At 43.8% G+C, this 19,907-nt stretch overlaps 1 protein-coding gene and 1 long non-coding RNA gene across 6 annotated transcripts in view; one reads left to right on the forward strand and one right to left on the reverse strand.

Moving 5' to 3' along the window:
• LOC143988961 (adhesion G protein-coupled receptor F5-like) overlaps positions 1–19,907 on the forward strand; it is a 314,489-nt gene that overhangs the window by 58,454 nt on the left and 236,128 nt on the right. For all 5 annotated transcript variants that reach the window (XM_077488917.1, XM_077488920.1, XM_077488921.1 and 2 more), the window contains 3 exons: positions 440–494; positions 2,012–2,164; positions 13,193–13,324. In XM_077488917.1, the coding sequence (XP_077345043.1) occupies positions 440–494; positions 2,012–2,164; positions 13,193–13,324 (340 nt within the window). The remainder of the gene's footprint in view (positions 1–439; positions 495–2,011; positions 2,165–13,192; positions 13,325–19,907) is intronic.
• Positions 7,411–7,841, reverse strand: LOC143990266 (uncharacterized). Its single transcript, XR_013277256.1, has 2 exons — positions 7,606–7,841; positions 7,411–7,519 (listed from the first exon to the last, which is right to left on the reverse strand). It is a non-coding gene; the product is annotated as an uncharacterized LOC143990266 (long non-coding RNA).

Genomic DNA, 19,907 nt, shown 5'->3' on the forward strand with positions numbered 1-19,907 from the left:
TAACCCTCAGAACCCCATTACGAAATTTATATATGACAGACACCTTGTCCAAAGTGTCATCGCTACATGTACTTCAAATAAATTGTGTACTTTTTTTACTGTACTACACTCTCTGTATGTTCTGGTTTACTTCCCATGCCCGTAAAATCCCAGGGGCATCTCCTTTTTGCAAATTTCTATTTATGGGATGTGGCATGGGTTTCCAGCTCTGATTCTCGGCAGAGGTTTCTCCTAAATCATTTTTAATCTAAAGAGATAGGGGTAAGGGCAACTAAATTATGAACCCGCAGACAGAATCCTCTCTCTGTTCCCATACAGACATCCTTTTCTGCTCTGAAGGTAGCTGTTGGCCTGTGTGAACTGCGTTATGTGACACTTGTATGTGATGATTAAATGCCGGTTGACAAAAACAACTTACATTTGACATATGTTGTTCCAGATGCTCCGTCTGGATGACAACACCCACATTTCTTTACATCGAGAGAAGCGTGCAGGTAAAAAAACATCATCACCTTTCTTACATGCAAATTAAGGAGGCTTCATAGTATTTATATGTGTGTTATCTCTAATGTCTAGTATTACCTATCAAATTTTGAATTGCGCTTTAAGGCCTCACGCACACTGAACATTTTTGAATCTGCTCTTAGGGGCATCTAGCAGGGTTTTTTTGCCCCTGCATGTTAGCCTATGTGTCTATGTACACAAAGGCATTTAGAGAAGTTTAGTGGCAGTAAAAAAAAAAACTGCCAGCGCATTCAGGAACAGCAGTGTTTCAGTAGAAAAAACACTTAATGCGTGTAAACGCATGTAAACTCTAGGAGAGTTTAGCGTTTGAGAGTTAATTCATATCAATGGGCAGAATAAATTATTATTCTGCCTAATGAAATAGATTAATGCCAAAGCGTTTGACGTGCCTAAATATGTTACACACGTTTCTCTGTCAAAACAAAATGCAGGGTTCAGGAGTACGTTATGCTCAGAATACAGGGATCGGGAGTGCATTACGCTCAGAATGCAGGGATCAGGCGTGTGTTACGCTCAGAATGCAGGGATCAGGAGTGTGTTATGCTCAGAATGCATTGATTAGGAGTGCAATGCACTCAGAATGCAGGGATCAGGAGCGCATTGCACTCAGAATGCAGTGATCAGGAGTGCATTATGCTCAGAGTGCAGGGATCAGGAGTGTGTTATGCTCGGAATGCAGGTTTAAAGTGTGTTATGCTCAAAATGCAGAGTTCGGGGGGGTGGCATATGAAGAGTGGTAAAGGACACTGCTATGGGATGGACCTCTTTCCCTATAGCAGTGGCATCTGCCCCCCCCCCCCCCCTTCCTTCTCTCCCAATGAGATGTTCCATAGCAGTGTCCTACCTGTGTACACAGAGAGAGTGTAAGGCAGCACAGTTCTGGACGGAGGGTGAAAGTGGGAGCTGGCAGAGTGAATTTTCATATTAACAGACTTGTGATTGGCTGCTTAGGACTGCTCTGTGTTCATTTGGCCAGCTCCTCCTTCTGACCTCTATCCTGAGCTGTACTGCCGCCCACTCTCCACTATGCACTGATAACAGTGGCGGAGGAGGCTGGGGGGGGGGGGGGGAGAGAAGGACCGCTGACCAACACCTAGAAGGCTGAGGAGAGAAAAAAGCATGACACCTAGAAGTCGCAGCAAAGGAGGTTGGAGGTGTGGGGAGAAGGACCGGCACCAAGAAGACGGTTTATAAAAAAAAAAAACGTATACAGACGGGCCGGGTGCCCCCTTAGGAGGGGTGCCTTTGGCACATGCCTACAGTGCCTAGTGGAAAATCCAGCCTTGCTTTTACCCCTCCTCTCTGCAGTGCTACTGGGACAGATCATAGAGATTCTTCTTGGTCAGTGCCAGCACAAAGTATCGCTCTGATTTGTGCTGGAAGCACTGCACAGAGAAAAGAGAGGAGGGCTGGGATCGTAAACCAGCTGACGGGGGGATGTGGTGTTAGTTCATCTTTTAATTTTTCAGTTTTTTTATCATTGCAGCCAGCCAAGATATGGCCAGCTATCAAGTTGAGATTGAAATAAGCTTCCCTGATGCCGCTTTGGCCACAAATTATACAAACCTTTTGAAGAGTATGTACACTTATGCTTCACTGTCGAATACTACAGAGATTATCAGTGTAGCAGCCTCGGGGGGTAAGTATCCTGGTGTACCAGTTTTCTCAGAAAGCATTGACTTTTTTATTTTTGTCTTAAATCGTTTTTCAGATGTCTGATCATTTTAACACCTGACATAATACATATACAGGATAATGCCCTGTACACACAGTCGGACTTCCCGATTGGATCTTGTTGTCGGAAAATCCGATCATGTGGTCTGACACACAAAGTTTGAGAGCAGGCTCTAAAATTTTCCAACAACAAAATCTGATAATTTAAATTCCGATCGTGTGTAGACAATTCCGACGGACAAAGTGCCACGCATGCTCAGAATAAATTACGAGACGAAAGCTATTGGCTACTGCCCTCTTTATAGTCCCGTTGTACATGCTCTACGTCACCGCATTCTGAACGATCGGGTTTTCCATCAACTTTGGCAAACCGTGTGTATGCAAGATAAGCTTGAGCCAACGTCCGTAGGAAAAATCTGATGAATGTCCGACTGTGTGTATGGGGCATTACTCTGTAAAGCAGTGCAAAAAGGGCTGGTAATAATAAAATAATGGCTGAAATGTGGTCGCCTCTTCAGACCTGATACAGCATGTTGGTTGTGCTAGTTCTCTGAGCAGAGCTTTTACAGTTGTGCAGCAGAGTATCCTAATGCCGCGTACACACGATCAAACAATCCGGTGGAAAAGTCCAACAAACTCAAGTCCGCCGGACAATCCGCCCGTGTGTAGCCTCCGGTGGACTTTTTTTACCCAAAAGTACGGCAGACTTAGAAAATAGTTTTGCACTCCAATCTTTCCGCCGGACTCGCATTTCGGCGGACAGTACGGCCATGTGTGTGCCAGTCCGCCGTACTTTTGAAATGAACCGTTGGTTGTCGGGGTCTGCGGGCGGGGGGCTTATCGGAATCCGGGAGCCCCCTTTAACTGGGACTGTGACATCATAATAGGGAGCCCCCTTTAGAATCCGGGAGCCCCCTTTAGCATCCTCTGGGACTGTGACATCATAATAGGCGGGGACATCATCTGGTGATGTCCCTATATAAGTCGCCGCGCGCAGCGTCCCTGTCATTATGAGCGGAGGATGCGAGGCAACATCGCGTGTTAGTAGATACGATTTGCGCTTTTCAGACTTGTGCTTCAGATCGTTCCTGCTCTACAGTTTGTGCTTGTCGGTGCGTATCTGCTTGTCAGTGCGTGTAGTTAGTTTGCATTTGTTTGTCTTTGCGGCCTATATATTTATATAGTACGCTTTGATTGTCAGTGCTTATTGTCTGCTCGTTGCTGATTTGCATTTCATTCTTTCAGGCCTTGCTGTTTATCGGTGCTTTCTGTTTGTTCTGACCAGCCGACCGTTTTGAAGCCATGTTGCGTGTACGTACTCGTCATAGAGTTCGTGCTGTGAAGGGGCTTGGTGTTGGGGTTCTTACTTTGACACAAGCCCAGTCCATGAACAGGGCGAGGAGGAGCTCATGGACCAAGAATTGGTTGCTCCAGCATGACCAATTCTCTCATTTGCCTTTGCTGTGTGAGATCCGTGAGAATAATCCTGATGATTTCAGGAATTATTTCAGGATGACGGACCCTGTTTTTCACCATCTGTTGGCTTTGATGACCCCTTATATCAGCAGGCAGGATACCTGCATGCGGTAAGCCATCACTCCGGAGCAGAGGCTAGTTTCCACGTGGCGGTATTTGGCGACGGGGAGAAGCCTTCAGGTCCTCAAGTTCTCGACAGGCATCTCCCCCCAGGCTCTGGGGATCATTATCCCAGAGACCTGTTCTGCCATCATCCAGGTCCTACAGAAGGAATATATGAGGGTACATTTTCTCCTTTAACATCACATTATATTTATTTACTGTTTGCTAATGTATTGTATTTCTTTCATCATTCTATAATTAACATAATTGCAATAAGCTTGGAATTTCCTGTTTGTCCTCATGCATGTTGCATTTTTGTATGCTCCTTTTTTGTCTTCACTAACCTCCCCAGCATGCTATCCTGGGCCCATATCCTCCTAGTCTAGTCACTTAACAATGTATTTTGTCAGCTCCATTGTAATGCTTTACCCTAAAGATCCCCTAAAGTGTGTACAAATGTTATTGTTGTCTTCAAATTCAAGCAGAGTGCCAGAGGCTTTTTTTGGGGGGGCACAAAATCATTTGGAACCCCCCTCCCCCAACCACTAAGTCAGCTGATACCCATCATCTATCTGCTGACTTTGCCAAACCCACACTATACCTACCTCTTTTGTGGTCAGATTTATGGATGAATTTCTCAAAGTATGTAGTGCAAGGGCCTGCCTCAATACCTTCAAATGGTACTGTTTAAATTTTTCTTCTCCTATTATTATCTTGATAGGTAATTGCAGAATCTACAAATGTGCTAACATTTATTAATTTGTTTTGATGCCACTTCTTATTACCTGTCCAGTTGGCTGCCAATGGTGTAATTAAGGAGGGACTGGCCAAAGTAACACACATTACTTTGTTACTCCATTACGTAGTCAAGAGGGTGGTTACCTGTCCAAAACATACCTCCCCCCTAAAATATTTACAAGGGGTCATAAGAGGGGGTGATGAATCTGATAAGTGGACCTTATATTTTAGCCTTTAAATACTCTTTACAAGAAATGTTATACTGATGTTGGCCAACATTGTTTGTGTATAATCTGCTTGTGATGTTTCTGTGCAAAATTACTAATTAGATTTTTCTTGTTTGACTCCACAAATTCCTTCAACGCCAAAGGAATGGCAGACTGTGGCCTCCTAGTTTGCCCAGCGGTGGAATTTTCCTAACTGAGGAGGGGCAATCGATGGGAAGCACGTCCATATCGCCCCACCACCCCATTCGGGGTCATACTATTTTAACTATAAGGGGTTTCATAGTATCGTGTTGATGGGGGTGGTGTCGGCGACATAGGAGTTTCTGTATGTGGACGTGGCAAGGAATGGACAGTTGTCAGATGGAGGAGTATTTGCCCAGACCGAGTTTTTACCGACGTCTCGAGAGTGGTGGCTTGGTATTGCCACCCCCGGAGGAGAATGTCAAAGGACTGCCATTTGTCTTCGTTGCAGATGAGGCTTTTAGTCTGGGAAACCATGTCATGAGGCCATTCCCCCAGAGGACCCTCACCTCGGAGAAGAGGGTTTTTAACTTCCGGCTGGCCAGAGCCAGAAGAGTTGTTGAGAACGCGTTTGGGATCCTGGCCTGCTGGTTCCGCCTGTTTCAAATGGCCATTAATATGGCGGAATACAAACTTAATACCATTGTGTTATATTGTTGCATCCTGCATAACTTTTTGAAAAGAAATAACCAAAATTATGTGGTCACAGTTGGGCAATCAATGACGTCTCTGGAAGTGGCCCGTCCTGGCTTGCCCCCCCAAAGCGCCCGTGAAGTTCGTCAAAATTATTTGGCATATTTTCGGGGGAGGGGGGCCATTACTTTGCCAGCACATTTTGAATAAATTTTAGATTTAATCTGCTAAAATCTGGATTTTGATTTCCTGCTTGTGTTTCTTTTTTGTGTCTCCTAGTGCCAAGTGTTTTTTACATTATTATAGAACACCCATTGACACTGTAAACACCAATTTAAACACAAAAACTGGTATTGATCATTGAAAGAAGCCACACATTGTTGAGTATAAATCCTTTTACTCCGTACACATTCACATGTGTGTTGTAAAACATTTTTTTTTTTTTTTTAAAGTATAACATTTTGAGTTATCTACATATTTTTTTAGGTTACATAAACAGCCATGTTTCAAAACAGAACATACACAGCTCTGGAACTTACAAAGTTCAACATTGAAAAACTTAAGGCAAGATCACACATTATATTGTCCAAAATGTGTGGATCTTGCAGATGAGGTGAACTCACCCCTGTAAAAGCCTAATTTTGAAGATGCACACAAATTGGGAGTCAAACTGGGGATTTACATTCTGATCCCATGCCTAATATCAACATGTGCTATCTCCCATCATGGGGGATAAATTGGATGTGTTTTGGGAGTGCAACCCCTTCCTCTCATCTACTTGAGTTTTGAGGAAGGGGTTGCAGGCACAAAACGTGTACATTGATATCCCCTGATGGCAGATAGCACATGTTGATGACATACTGTGTGCATCTTAAAAATTAGGCTTTATAAAATGTTTTCAAAATTAAAAAAAAAAAAATCACAAAATGTGCCAATTTTTTTGGAAATTATATTCTCCCAAGGACAACAATCATGTTTTTAAGTTTTACTTCAATCACCATAGTTTTTTGTTTAACCACTTCCCGACCAGCGCACGACGATGTACGTCGACAGAATGGCACGGGCAGGCATATTGGCGTACAGGTACGTCCAATATTCGATGCCGCCCTGCCATCGGGAGCGCGCCGCCGGCGGCGCGCTCCCGCGCTGGTCGGGACCCCCGTGAGTCCGGTCGCGGGACCCGCGGACTCGATCGCCGCGGGCATCCCCGCGATCGTCTCACGGAGTGGCCGAATGGAGGAAATGCTGTATAAACAACATTTCTCCATTCTGCCTAGCAACTAGTGACGCTGATCTCTGCTCCATGTGATTGGAGCAGAGATCAGTGTACACTAAATGAAAGCCCAACCCCCCCACAGTTAGTAACACACCCCTAGGAACACTTAACCCCTACACTGCCACCCACTGGTTAACCCCTTCACTGCCAGTGTCATTTACACAGGAATCACTGCATTTATATAGCAGTGATTACTGTATAAATGACAATGGTCCCAAAAATGTGTCAAAAATGTCCGATGGGTCCCCCACAATGTCGCAGTCACAATAAAAATCGCAGATCGCCGCCATTACTAGTAAAAAAAATAATAATAAAAAATTATTAATAAAAATGCTATAAAACTATCCCTATTTTGTAAACGCTATAACTTTTGCGCAAACCAATCAATAATCGCTTATTGCGATTTGTTTTACCAAAAATATGTAGAAGTATACGTATCGGCCTAAACTGAGGGAAAAAAATGTTTTTTTATATATTTTTGGGGGATATTTATTATAACAAAAAGTAAAAAAATAATGCGTTTTTTTCAAAATTGTCGCTCTATTTTTGTTTAAAAAAATAAAAACCGCAGAGGTGATCAAATACCACCAAAAGAAAGCTCTATTTGTGGGAAAAAAGGACGTCAATTTTGTTTGGGAGCCACGTCGCACGACCGCGCAATTGTCAGTTAAAGCGACGCAGTGCTGAATCGCAAAAAGTGGTCTGGTCTTTGACCAGCAAAATGGTCCAGTCTGCAAATGGTTAATAATGTCTAAATCCCGACTACACCACATTATATCCTGGATTAGCCTTTGGGCACTGTCACTGGTGAAATTATCTGATTTTTCTTCCACAACCTGTACATCACCTAAAAAAAAAAAAAAACACACCATGTATTATAAATATGCAGCCATACATCTCTTATTACCTGAAGCTGGGGTGTCAGACACTCACCTGTTGTGATCTCGACCACCTCTCCTTCCTCCACATCCTCAGGTTGTGACCTCTGTTTCCCTTGTGTAGGAGGTGTAGGGTCCCTGGTGACATCATATTTCCAGATTCTTTGCTCTCCTATGAGAATGAGACAAAAAGTATACTTAGCACACAGATATTTGAGGCAACAAATATGAATGATAAACATTGCTTGGAAGTGGGGTACAATTGTCTGAACAGAATTCCAAGCTGAAGACATGATTTATTCCCTTACTAAAACTGGAATACTTACCTTTTTTGGACAAGTTTCCCACCTGGAGACACTCCAAGTATACAATGGAGTACCTGTGTGGGACACCCTAAAAAGTTTGTTCTTGTGTCCCACACTAGTGCACCTGAGTCCAGGTGTGTAAACAGCTGCTGAGTGTCCTCTCCTTACATTACACTGAATCTAGTTTGCTATTCCTTCTAGGTTCAAACACATCTAGACAACAATGTCTTAAACCTCTTTTATTAAATTAAAAATTAGCATGACCAAATGTATTTAATCAGGTATCTGGGAAAACATTGTGTTTATTTGGGAAACGAACGATGTTTACTACGACCAATTACTGTGCGTATGAACATGAAAGTAGCCATTTTAAATGTACAACACCATAAAGAAAAACACATGGCGCAGCATGCAATATTAATAATAATAGGAACACAAATACTTACTTTTTCTAAGAACTTTCTTGATCTTTCTATACTGATCCTGCTCCCTTAATTTGAGGTCTGACCAGTGTTTCCTCAATTAATCCTTGGATCGTCGTACCCCAAAATTCCTGTACAGACTCTTCACAACTTTAGTCATGATCTTGGCCTTTCTCAGATTTGGGTTTGGGTATCGACCATAATTCCCATCATAGTCGTTACTCCTCAAGATGTCGACTAGGGGTGTAACGGATTGTCACCGATCCGTGATCCGAATGGGTCACCCCGCTCGGATCGGCACACGCGGCAATCCGTGGAACGGGGTGACGGCCATCTTTCTACACCCAGGCCATTTACAATGTGATCGCTCCATCAAATGTTCCTCTCTCCCCTCTCTGTACTGATCTGTACAGTGGAGGGGAGAGATTGGATGGAAGCAGCACTGTGGGCTGGATCTGTAGTGCCCACAGTGCTGCCTTGTGACAGCCATCCCTCCATACTCTGCAATACCTTGCCAATACTCTGCAATATCCTGCCAATACTCTGCCAATACTCTGCAATACCCTGCCAATACTCTGCCAATACCCTGCCAATACTCTGCCAATACCCTGCCAATACTCTGCCAATACCCTGCCAATACTCTGCCAATACCCTGCCAATACTCTGCCAATACCCTGCCAATACCCAGCAATAGTCTGCAATACCCCGCCAATACTCTGCCATACCCTGTCAATACCCTGACATACCCTGCCAATACACTGACATACCCCACCAATACCCTGAAAAACCCGGCCAATACTCAGCCATACCCTGATATACCCTGCCAATACCCTGACAAACCCAGCCATACCCAGCCATACTCTGCAATACTCTGCAATACTCTGCAATACTCTGCAATACTCTGCGATACCCAGCCATACTCTGTGATACCCAGCCATACTCTGTAATACTCTGCAATACCCAGCAATACTCTGTAATACCCAACCATACTTGGTAATATCTAGCCATACTCGCCGATACCCAGCCGTACCCAGCCATACTCAGCCAATATTACAGTGGGGGGTGATGTCCATTACAGTTGGGGGGATTGTGGCTATTACAGTGGGGACTATATGGTGGTGGAATTTTCACAGGTTTTTGCAAATTCAATTATTATTTGCTGATCTGAAAAATGATCCGATCCGTGACTCTGATCCGAGGAACAATCCGATCCGTGAGTTTTTTGATCCGTTGCACCCCTAATGTCGACCACCTCCAACATCTCACAAAAGGACATATTTGTGGCCTTAAATCTCCTCTGGGATTGGGACGTTTCTGGCTTCGGGCTTTCCTCCTCCTTGTTACTGGAATTAGGCACCTGCTGTGTCTCCTCCATGTTCCTCTCCCACTGCGACGAAAAAGACCGGGCAGGGAATATTCTAGAAAGAACATCAGGGGCGGGTGACACAGGCGGAGTTTCACGCATGCACAGTGTATATAAAGCTTAACACGTGTGTGTCGTAAATACATTCTGTATGCAGAGGAAGGAGTCACAAAAGGGACGAACATTATAACAAAGGTAAGATTTTAACTTTGGTGACATGAGTGGACTATACTGAATCTAGATTGATGCCTATATTGGGTTAAAAGATTATCCTGAGATGAGTGTTTTTGTCTTTTGTTTGGGCTTGCAGAGAAAATGTATTTAAAGACCAAGAATTCCTGGGCAAATTCCTGGATAAATATTGAGATATGAGAAATCTCCTTATATCACAACAAAGCAGCTAGGAAGGCAACACTGGGGAAACTGCTTGCATTTGTGAAGACTCTGGCCCCCAATGCAGACATGAGGACTCTGGAAACTAAAATTGGTAGCTTGAGAAGCACCTATAGGAAGGAGTATCAGAAGGTCCAGCAGTCCCTGAGGTCAAGAACTGCAGCAGATAAGGTGTATGTACCCAGTCTGTGGTACTACAATAGGATGTGTTTTCTTGATGACCATATTGAGGGCAGGGAAACGCTTTCGACTCTTCCGGCACCCCTTCCCTCCACCCTTCCATCCAGCCTTCCCTAAACCCTAGCTGAGGCTTCTGTGGACCAATCTGGGCCTTCCATCCAAGAAGAGATTGAGGAGCCCAGTTGGAGCCAGGTATAGGATTTTTAGACATTTTTTTTATGTGAAAATGATGGTTGTTAACTAGATGTTATTATTGATAATAAATTAATGATTTAACAAAAAGTATTTCACATATCAATAAACAGTAGTGGCCAAAAATGATTGTGACAAGAATGAGAAATGCTGGGCTCAGAATGATAGTCTTTTCTATTTATTAACATTAAATTTGCAACAGTCATGAGCTGAAAATTGTGTGTGTTTGATGAACAAAAATCTAAAACGATGTCCCTTTTTCATACACAGGAAGACCTCAGCCAAGACGAGGCTCTGGCAAGTGGCACACAGGAGGAGACGGGGGAAAGTGTCAGCCAGGAGGCGGCAGGGCCCAGTAACACCCAATCTCAGGTGCCTCCCCTCTGCCTTTCATACAAAAGGCCCAGAAAGGGGACTAAAACAGAGGAGGCAGCACTGGCCTTCACCAAGGAGGCTAATGACGCCCTGAAATCCCCCCTTGATGCTGTAGAGGCCTATGGCATCTACATAGCCTCCAATTTACATTAACCAGTTCCCGAACAGCGCATGCTGATGTACGTCGGCAGAATGGTACGGGCAGGCATATTGGCGTACAGGTACATCCAATCTTCAATGCCGCCCTGCTATCGTGAGCGCGCCGGCGGTGGCACGCTTGTGTGCTGGTCGGGACTCCCGTGGGTCCGGTCGTGGGTCCTGCGGACTCGATCGCCGCGGGCATACCCGCGATCGTCTCATGGGGTGGCTGAATGGAGAAATGCCGTTGTAAACAGCATTTCTCCATTCTGCCTAGCAACTAGTGACGCTGATCTCTGCTCCATGTGATTAGAGCAGAGATCAGTGTCCACTAAATGAAAGCCCAGCCCCCCACAGTTAGTAACACACCCCTAGGAACACTTAACCCCTACACTGCCACCCACTGGTTAACCCCTTCACTGCCAGTGTCATTTACACAGGAGTCACTGCATTTATATAGCAGTGATTGCTGTATAAATGACAATGGTCCCAAAAATGTGTCAAAAATGTCCCATGTGTCCGCCGTAATGTTGCGGTCACAATAAAAATCGCTGATCGCCGCCATTACTAGTAAAAAAAAAATATTAATAAAAATGCCATAAAACTATCTCCTATTTTGTAAACGCTATAACTTTTGCACAAACCAATCAATAATCGCTTATTGCGATTTTTTTTACCAAAAATATGTAGAAGAATACGTATCGGCCTAAACTGAGGGAATTTTTTATATATATATATATATATATATATATATATATTATTTTTTTTTTTTGGGGGGTTATTTATTATAACAAAAAGTAAAAAATAATGCGTTTTTTTCAAAATTGTCGCTCTATTTTTGTTTATAGCGCAAAAAATAAAAACCACAGGGGTGATCAAATACCACCAAAAGAAAGCTCTATTTGTGGGAAAAAAAGGACGTCAATTTTGTTTGGGAGCCACGTCGCACGACCCCGCAATTGTCAGTTAAAGCGATGCAGTGCCGAATCGCAAAAAGTGGTCTGATCTTTGACCAGCAAAATGGTCCGGGGCTGAAGTGGTTAAGCGCAAAATCACATACCATGTGATTCTTTTCTTCGGCTCTGGCGCGTGCGCGTGTGCTACCAGAGTGCCGCTCTTGCTGTGAGTGGACACGATGTCCGTTGGGACCTGCTGATCATTCTGAGGGGAGGCAGAACGGTGGTCTGCCTATGTAAACAAGGCAGATGGCCATTCTGTCAGAGGGAAAAATGGAGATCATGTGTTTCTGCTAAGCAGAAACATAGATCTCTGTTTTTCTCCAGTCAAAACACATCACCCACAGTTAGAAAGCACTCCCAAGGGACATGTTTAACCCTTTGATCGCCCCTGATGTTAACCCCTTCCATGCCAGTGTCATTAGCAATTGTCAGTTAAAGCGACGCAATGCCGAATCGCAAAAAGTGGTCCGGTCTTTGACCAGCAAAATGGTCCGGTCTGTAAGTGGTTAAATGGAAGAGGACCAACGGCGCAAATGTGAGAAAATCATATTTGCAACCATCCACAAGAGGTTGAGTGGCGAAATAACTGATGACGACCACCTGTGTGCGCTCCCCCATCCTCCTCTTCCTCCTCCTGCCACAAGTCCACCTCCAGATCCACAGCCTCCAGGGAAGGCTGCAGGGAAGGCTGTACGGAAGACAAAAAAGCGATTGCCTGGCTTTAGTCTGATCTGACAGAACACGCAGCCTGTTGTAGTACCACAGCCTGGGTACATATATGTCATCTGCTGCTGTTCCTGTTCTCTGGGATTCCTCGACCAGATTGACCTCTTTTCCATATGGACTTCTCAAGATACCAAGTTTTTGAGCCACAAAGTTGATGTGTGCCTTGGGGGCCAAAGGCTTCGCAAATTAAAGCACTTTCTCCAGCGTTGCCTTCATCTTTATTTTGTTTATATGATGGAAAATAAATTGTGATTTTTTTTCAGAAAATACTTGCCTATGTGTTTTTCTTCAAATAGCAAATATACATTTTTTTGGGTAGGCAGGTACATTGCAAAAATACAATGTCAAACTAATCTTTTACCATTTCCATCAGCTCATTCCCCACAATTCCAACCTTTTGTACCACCTGGCCCACCCTATTAGATTGTAAGCTCTTCTGAGCAGGGCCCTCTTAATCCTCTTGTATTTTATTGTATTATAACTGTATTGTCTCCTTTTATATTGTAAAGTGCTGCGTAAACTGTTGGCGCTATATAAATCATGTATAGTAATAATAATAATTTCCCAAATAATTGTCTTTTTCTTTTAGCCTGTACTTTCAATCAAACCCACGCAAATTGCTCCTGTGATCAAAATTTGGACTGCCTAGGAACACCTGGACCATGCGTCAGTGGAAGCTGTATTTGTATCACCACCTTTTCATCGCAACAATACTGCATACGTAAGTAAATGCCTTGCATGATTTACAGTGCCTTTAAGTATTCATACCCCTTGACATTTTCCACATTTTGTCATGTTATAACCAAAAACGTAAAGGTATTTTATTGGGATTGAATGTGATAAACCAACATAAAGTGGCACGTGAAGTGGAAGGAAAATTATAAATACTTTTCAACTTTTTTTTTTTACAAATTAATATCTGAAAAGTGTGGTGTATATTTGTATTCATCCCTCTTTACTCTGATACTCATTACTAAAATTTAGTGAAAGCAATTGCTTTCAGAAGTCACCTAATTAGTAAATAGAGTCTACCTGTGTTTAATTTAATCTCAGTATAAATACAGTAGTTCTTTGAAGCCCTCAGAGGTTTGTTAGGGAACATTAGTGAACAAACAGCATCATGAAGGCCAAGGAAAACACCTTACAGGTCAGGGATAACGTGGTGGGGAAGTTTAACCGGTTCCCGACCAGCAATCGCAGATATACTGCAGCACAATGGCTCTTCTGGGTGAAATGCCATATGGATATGTCCCTCCCCTTAGTGGCTGCAGAGGACCCGAGTGCACGTGGTCAACGGGCACAATGGCCGCCAGCTGCGCGAGATCACGTTCATGTGCACGAGCCCCAGCATGGGGATTTGTGTGTGTAAACACACAAATCCCTGTGCTGTCAGGGCTAAGTAGGAATACTAAGTAGGAACAACGATATGTCTCCCCACCTAGTAAGTCACATTTCCATACAGTTAGAACACGCTGCGGGAACACACATTTAACCCCTTGATCACTCCCTAGTGTTAACCCCTTCCCTGCCAGTGACATTTACACAGTAATCAGTGCATTTTTATAGCACTGATAGCTGTGTAAATGTCAATGGCCCCAAAAATCTGTCAAAAGTGTCTGATCTGTCCGCCGCAATGCCACAATACTGCTAAAAATCACAGATCACCGCCATTACTAGTAAAAAATTAAAAAAGGCCATGAAAATGCCATAAATCTTTCTTATAGGTTGTAGACGCTATAACTTTTGTGCAAACCAATCAATATACACTTATTGCAATTTTTTTACCAAAAATATGTAAAAGAATATATATGTTGAACTGTTGAAGAAATTATTATTTTTTTTTAATTTGAGGGATATTTATCAAAGCAAAAAGTAAAAAAATATTGTTTTGTTTTTTTTCAAAAAAACACAGAGGTGATCAAATACCACCAAAAGAAAGCTCTATTTGTAGGAAAAAAGGACTCACATAGCATATCGCATGACCGCGCAATTCTCAGTAAAGCGACGCAGTGCCAAATTGTAAAAAGTGCTCTGGTCAGGAATGGGGTAAAATCTTCCAGGGCTGAAGTGGTTAAAGCAGGGTTAGGTTATAAAAAAATATCCCAAGCTTTGAACATCTCACTGAGCACGGTTCGACCCATCATCCAAAAATGGAAAGAGTATGGCACAACTGCAAACCTACCAAGACATGGTTGTCCACCTAAACTGACAGGCCGGGCAAGGAGAGCATTAATCAGCCAAGAGGCCCATGGGAACTCTGGAGAAGCTGCAGAGACCCACAGCTCAGGTGGGAGAATGTCCATAGGACATCTATTAGTCATGCACTCCACAAATCTGGTCTTTATGGAAGAGTGGCCAGAAGAAAGCCATTGTTGAAAGAAAGCCATAAGAAGTCCCATTTGCAGTTTGCAAGAAGCCATGTGGGAGACACAGCAAACATGTGGAAGAAGGTGCTCGCGTCAGACGAGACAAAAATTTAACTATTTGGCCTAAAAGAAAAACGCTATGTGTGGCGTGAAAACGAACACTGCACATCAGCCACAACACACCATCCCCACTGTGAAACATGTTGGTGGCAGCATCATGTTGTGGGGGATGCTTTTCTTCAGCAGGGGTATAAATACTTTTTCAAGGCACTGTATTTATATTTGTTCTACTAGTGTAGCCTTTTACCTGCTTACCCTCCTGACTACATTGTTGTTGCAAAACATGGACATACTATTCGTTTCTGTGGCTAAGGTTGCCTCCTTTTCTGTAAAGGAACACCAACTTTATTATCTGTTTTCTATTAATAACAATGCCAACAAGACCCATTTTGACCGACCAGATGGCAATTTTACCTGTGGTCCATCTCATTGCTCACCTTTGATAGAGTTTAATAAGGAGGTGCAGTTTGTCTGTTCAGTGATGCACCTATGGTATTTAGCTGAGCCTCCACCCCCATAACTCCCTGTACTGAGGGCTTCATCATGCATTATGGCTTCTACTTCCTGCCACAAGCTGTAAGAAATCTACTTGAGACTGGTAGTCAAATGCCACTACCCCCCCCCCCCCCCCAAGGATCTGCTGGTAGCTTTGGGTCCTCTGCTCTTTTCTTGGCCCAAAATGGAATCTCTCACCAACAAGAAAAATACACAACAATTGTGATAAAAGAAGTAGCCAGTTTGTATTGGTAGCAATAAGAAGCAAATGATAAGGCAATTCAATAGTTTAAAGAGGTTAAACAGTAGCAAAATGAATCAACACAACTACAATACAGTACAGTCAAATACTCTTTAGGCTTCATGTACACATAGCCTAATATGACCACCAGCCATGGGAAAATGCAAAACGTGTTTTGTGTCTGGCAGCCAAAACTTTTCTATCCTGAATGCGATTCTTTTTCTTTCAGAAGAGGGAGGTTGAACCTCCACTTACCGCAGCAGCTCCTAAACGATTCTAAAATCCCATGTGTATATGGACACATAGGTTTTTATGGAGTTGAGTTGCCTTGACAAAAAAATGCAAAAACCTCCTAAACTCAGGTTTAGGAGGTGTAGTGTACGTGAAGCCTTAAAGTGTGGCCACCTGTCCTGCAGGACTGAGGGTATAAATAATAGCCCTCTTACTGGGAGATCACTCCCCAATTGAGATGTGTATTGATGTCAAGGAATTAAACTGGCTAGCTCACTTGCAGGTCTTAGTCAGGGGAGTCTAGGTTTATGCTTGGAAAAATTCTACTAGAACACCTGCAGACCAATGATAGTTGGTTCTTCTGCTGGCTTAGTTGGGGCCCTTAAGTTGGCACACGATACAAGGTGCTGTCTCTTTAAGAGTTGGAATGAACAGGATAGTTCCCTTTCGGATGAAAGTTTTAGGCACAGGCCACTTTAAGACATAAGGCAATTGGAACAGTTCACATTAAGAGATAAGGTTGTGTTAACGGTTTCTTCGACATATGAAGTTGTTAGCAACAGTCACTTTAAGAGGAGATGTAAAATTATCACCGTGCTTCACTTCACTAGTTGAGCTTGAACTTGGGCAGCAAAAGCTCCCTTTTTAAATGGCCTGAGCAAACACAGATGCAGCTGCAGAGAGAGAATTCTGCCTAGCAGGCAGCAAAGGGTTAACCCAGTTCAGCAACCTGCAGGCAGTAATCATGAGAACAAACAAGCAATGGCAGCTTGGAGTAATGAAGGGCAGCATACTTGCCTCTAATATGGGCCATTGTTGAAGAGTGTTTGAACCCTTAACAGGCCTGGCTGGCAAGAAGAACGAAATGTAACTAATAGCAATGATGTGTGGGCCAGTGACCATCTCACCAGTCCTCTTGTGAAAATCCAATGAAGTAATATATGTTCTTCTGTGGGGGGCCCCTTTAACTCAAGATGTGCAGTGATGCATGCGACCCATGCACTCCTGCAGCTGAAAACATCTCCACGGAGCAGCCTCCTAAGTGTGGTGTTCTGCTGAATAGATTCTTCCTCCGCTCTCTTAGATAGTCTGTACTTTTCAGCCCAATCCTGTCATGTACCTAACGGTTGAGCCTGAGGAGCAGAGGAAGGCCCCTTGTACAATATTGCAACAGTGGCCTCAAGAGAGCGGTGGTGTAAGGGTAAGGTAAGCAGACATAGATAGGTCAGCAGATGCTTGGCTGAAGGTAGCAGATAGTGGGAGGTACCGGATGTGTGGTCAGACAAGCCGGGTTGGCAACAGATGGTCAGATGCAGGCATAGACAGCAGGCAACGTAAGTTCAGGCAGATAATACAACAAGCAAGGCCAAAGTCCAGATACAGGCCAGGGTTAGGATAAGAGAGGTACAACAGAGTCAAAGGCAAGCTGGGTCAAACACAGGAGTCAATAGGATCAGGTTTCAGGTTCACAGTTACAGCTGTAGATCAGACAGAAAAGTACCAGTTCATCTGCTGCACCCCTACATGGTATTTGGCGCCAAGCTTATTGGCACGTGTGCGTGCCCATGCGTGTTCATGCTTGCGCATTGGCATACACATATTTTTGTGCCTGGCAGGATGGGCCCCTGTAGAATTTTGCCTCTGAGCAGCTGTTGTGCCATGGCTAGCATGTCCCTGACAAACCCTGTCCAGTGCAGAACAGGCTGGACACAAACTCCCATGCTCTTTCCACTTGCAAAGTCTCCTTCAAACTCCCTGTGTCTTCCCAGGCTTTTCACTTTTATTTGCTCCCGTCATTTGGTGATTGGCGATAAGTTCTGTAGTACTATGCATGAAGGTAAAAAACCTTCTGTGTGCGGCACCCCAGCCCCCTAATCCTTACCTGAGCCCCCTTTGATCCAGGGATATTCACAATAGTCTGGGTGGTATCTAGACTCTCAGTCCTCATTGGCTGAGACAGCAGCTGAAGCCCATTGGCCTCCACTGCTCTCAGTCACAGCCAATGAGGAGAGTGTAAAGCCTCATACACAGGATAGGACTTTGTACAAACTTTCCCTTGGATTTTTGTACAAAGGGTGTCGGCCCTGATCTTGTATTGCATACACACAGCAGGACTTTTTCAGCCAACTTTCACCAAATCACGTGGTTTTTCTGCTCTTTACCGCCACCTTTGGTCAACTTTTGTATTGTTGTCTCATCTTTTGCATTGGTTCTGAGCATGCCTGTTTGTACTTTGTACAAAAGTCCTATGGTTTTCTGTACACACGATCAGACTTTGCTCCATCGGACTTTTGTTGCCAGAAAGTTTGTCCGTTCGCACAGCCATCAAAAGTCCGATGAAAACCAAAAAAGTTTGTCCGATGGAGCGTACACACGGTCGGATGTTGCTCCAAAACAGCTAATTTGCATGTTTGTTGTCAGAAAGTCTTATCGTGTGTATGGGCCTTAAGGGGGAGGCAGGGCTGAGCAGTGGCTCTATGTGTCTTGTGGATGCATAGAGCAGCGGCTTGGGGGCGAGCATGCAGCGGTGCCCCAACGTCAAGAGGCTTTCTCTGGGGGCATTGCTTGAGGGAGAGGAGCCAGGAGCATTGGCAGGGGACCCGAACAAAAAAAGGTTCAGAGCTACTCTGTGCAAAGCCAATGCACAGAGCAGGTAAGTATGACAAGTTTAGTTATTTAAAAAAAATAAAAAATAAAAAAAAAAGCAAAGTATTAATATAACTTTAAATTAAAGTGATTGTAAAAGGTGAAGGTTTTTTTTCACTTTCATGTATTCAGTGTGCAGCTCCTCTAATACTTACCTGAGCCCGAGTCCAGTGCTGTAAACGAGAGAAGCAGCTCTCCCAGGTCTCTTGCTCCTCATTGGCTAAGACACAGCAGCGGGTCTGCAAATCACAGCCAGTGAGGAGGGAGTGGGGACGGGACTGCCCCATGCCTTGTGTGTCCCATAGGCACACAGAGGTGGCCCGGGAGCCAGCACGAATGAGTGCCCTACAGAGCAAGTATGGGGGCACTTGGAGGGAGGAGCAAAAGCGCCTGCATGGGACCCGAGAAGAAGAGGATCAGGGCTGCTCCGTACAAAATCATTGCACAGAGCAGGTAAGCATGATACATTTATTATTTTAATAAATAAAAAAAACACTTTAAGTGTGAAAAAAGTTCTGCTTTCAACCTACAACTCCCAGAAGAACATTTGTATTAAGGCTATGGCAAGAAAAAGTGTTTAACTGGCCTAAAGCTGCTCATACATGGTTACCTTTTTCGTTCGGTGTGGAAGGGGGAATCCTCCAGGATGTGTTATTTTATTCTGACTCCCCCACTTTTCCGTCATAAGAGTACACAGATTAGTGCTGATGAAACTGAAATTTTCAAACAGTCCCATTCTTGAAAAGTCGATTGATAGGTTGGCTTCTCATGAACGGGAACAGCCATACATTAATCAAAATTTACATTTTCCTGCCAAACCATCTAAATATCCATGTATGGCCAGCTTTAGATGTGGTGGCTGCATTAAGGTTGACTGGAGAGTGGAACATGTGGTGCAGCTGTGCATGGTAACCAATAAGCTTCTAACTTTAGATACAAACAAACCCAATGATAAACCGAGGAAAAAACCAAGCTTTGCTTACCACCAGCCCACAGACAACCAATTAACCTGTCTAAAGCCTCATACACACGATAGGACTTTGTACAAACTTTCCCTTGGATTTTTGTACAAAGGGCGTCGGCCCTGAAATTGTATTGCATACACACAGCAGGACTTTTTCAGCCAACTTTCACAAAATCACGTGGTTTTTCTGCTCTTTACCGCCACCTTTGGTCAACTTCTGTAATGTTGTCTGATCTTTTGCATTGGTTCTGAGCATGCCTGTTTGTACTTTGTACAAAAGTCCTATGGTTTTCTGTACACA

This window comes from Lithobates pipiens, unplaced genomic scaffold, assembly GCF_037356315.1.
Source record: "Lithobates pipiens isolate NorthernLeopardFrog02 unplaced genomic scaffold, aLitPip1_a1.2 Scaffold_18, whole genome shotgun sequence".
Taxonomy (NCBI): domain Eukaryota; kingdom Metazoa; phylum Chordata; class Amphibia; order Anura; family Ranidae; genus Lithobates; species Lithobates pipiens.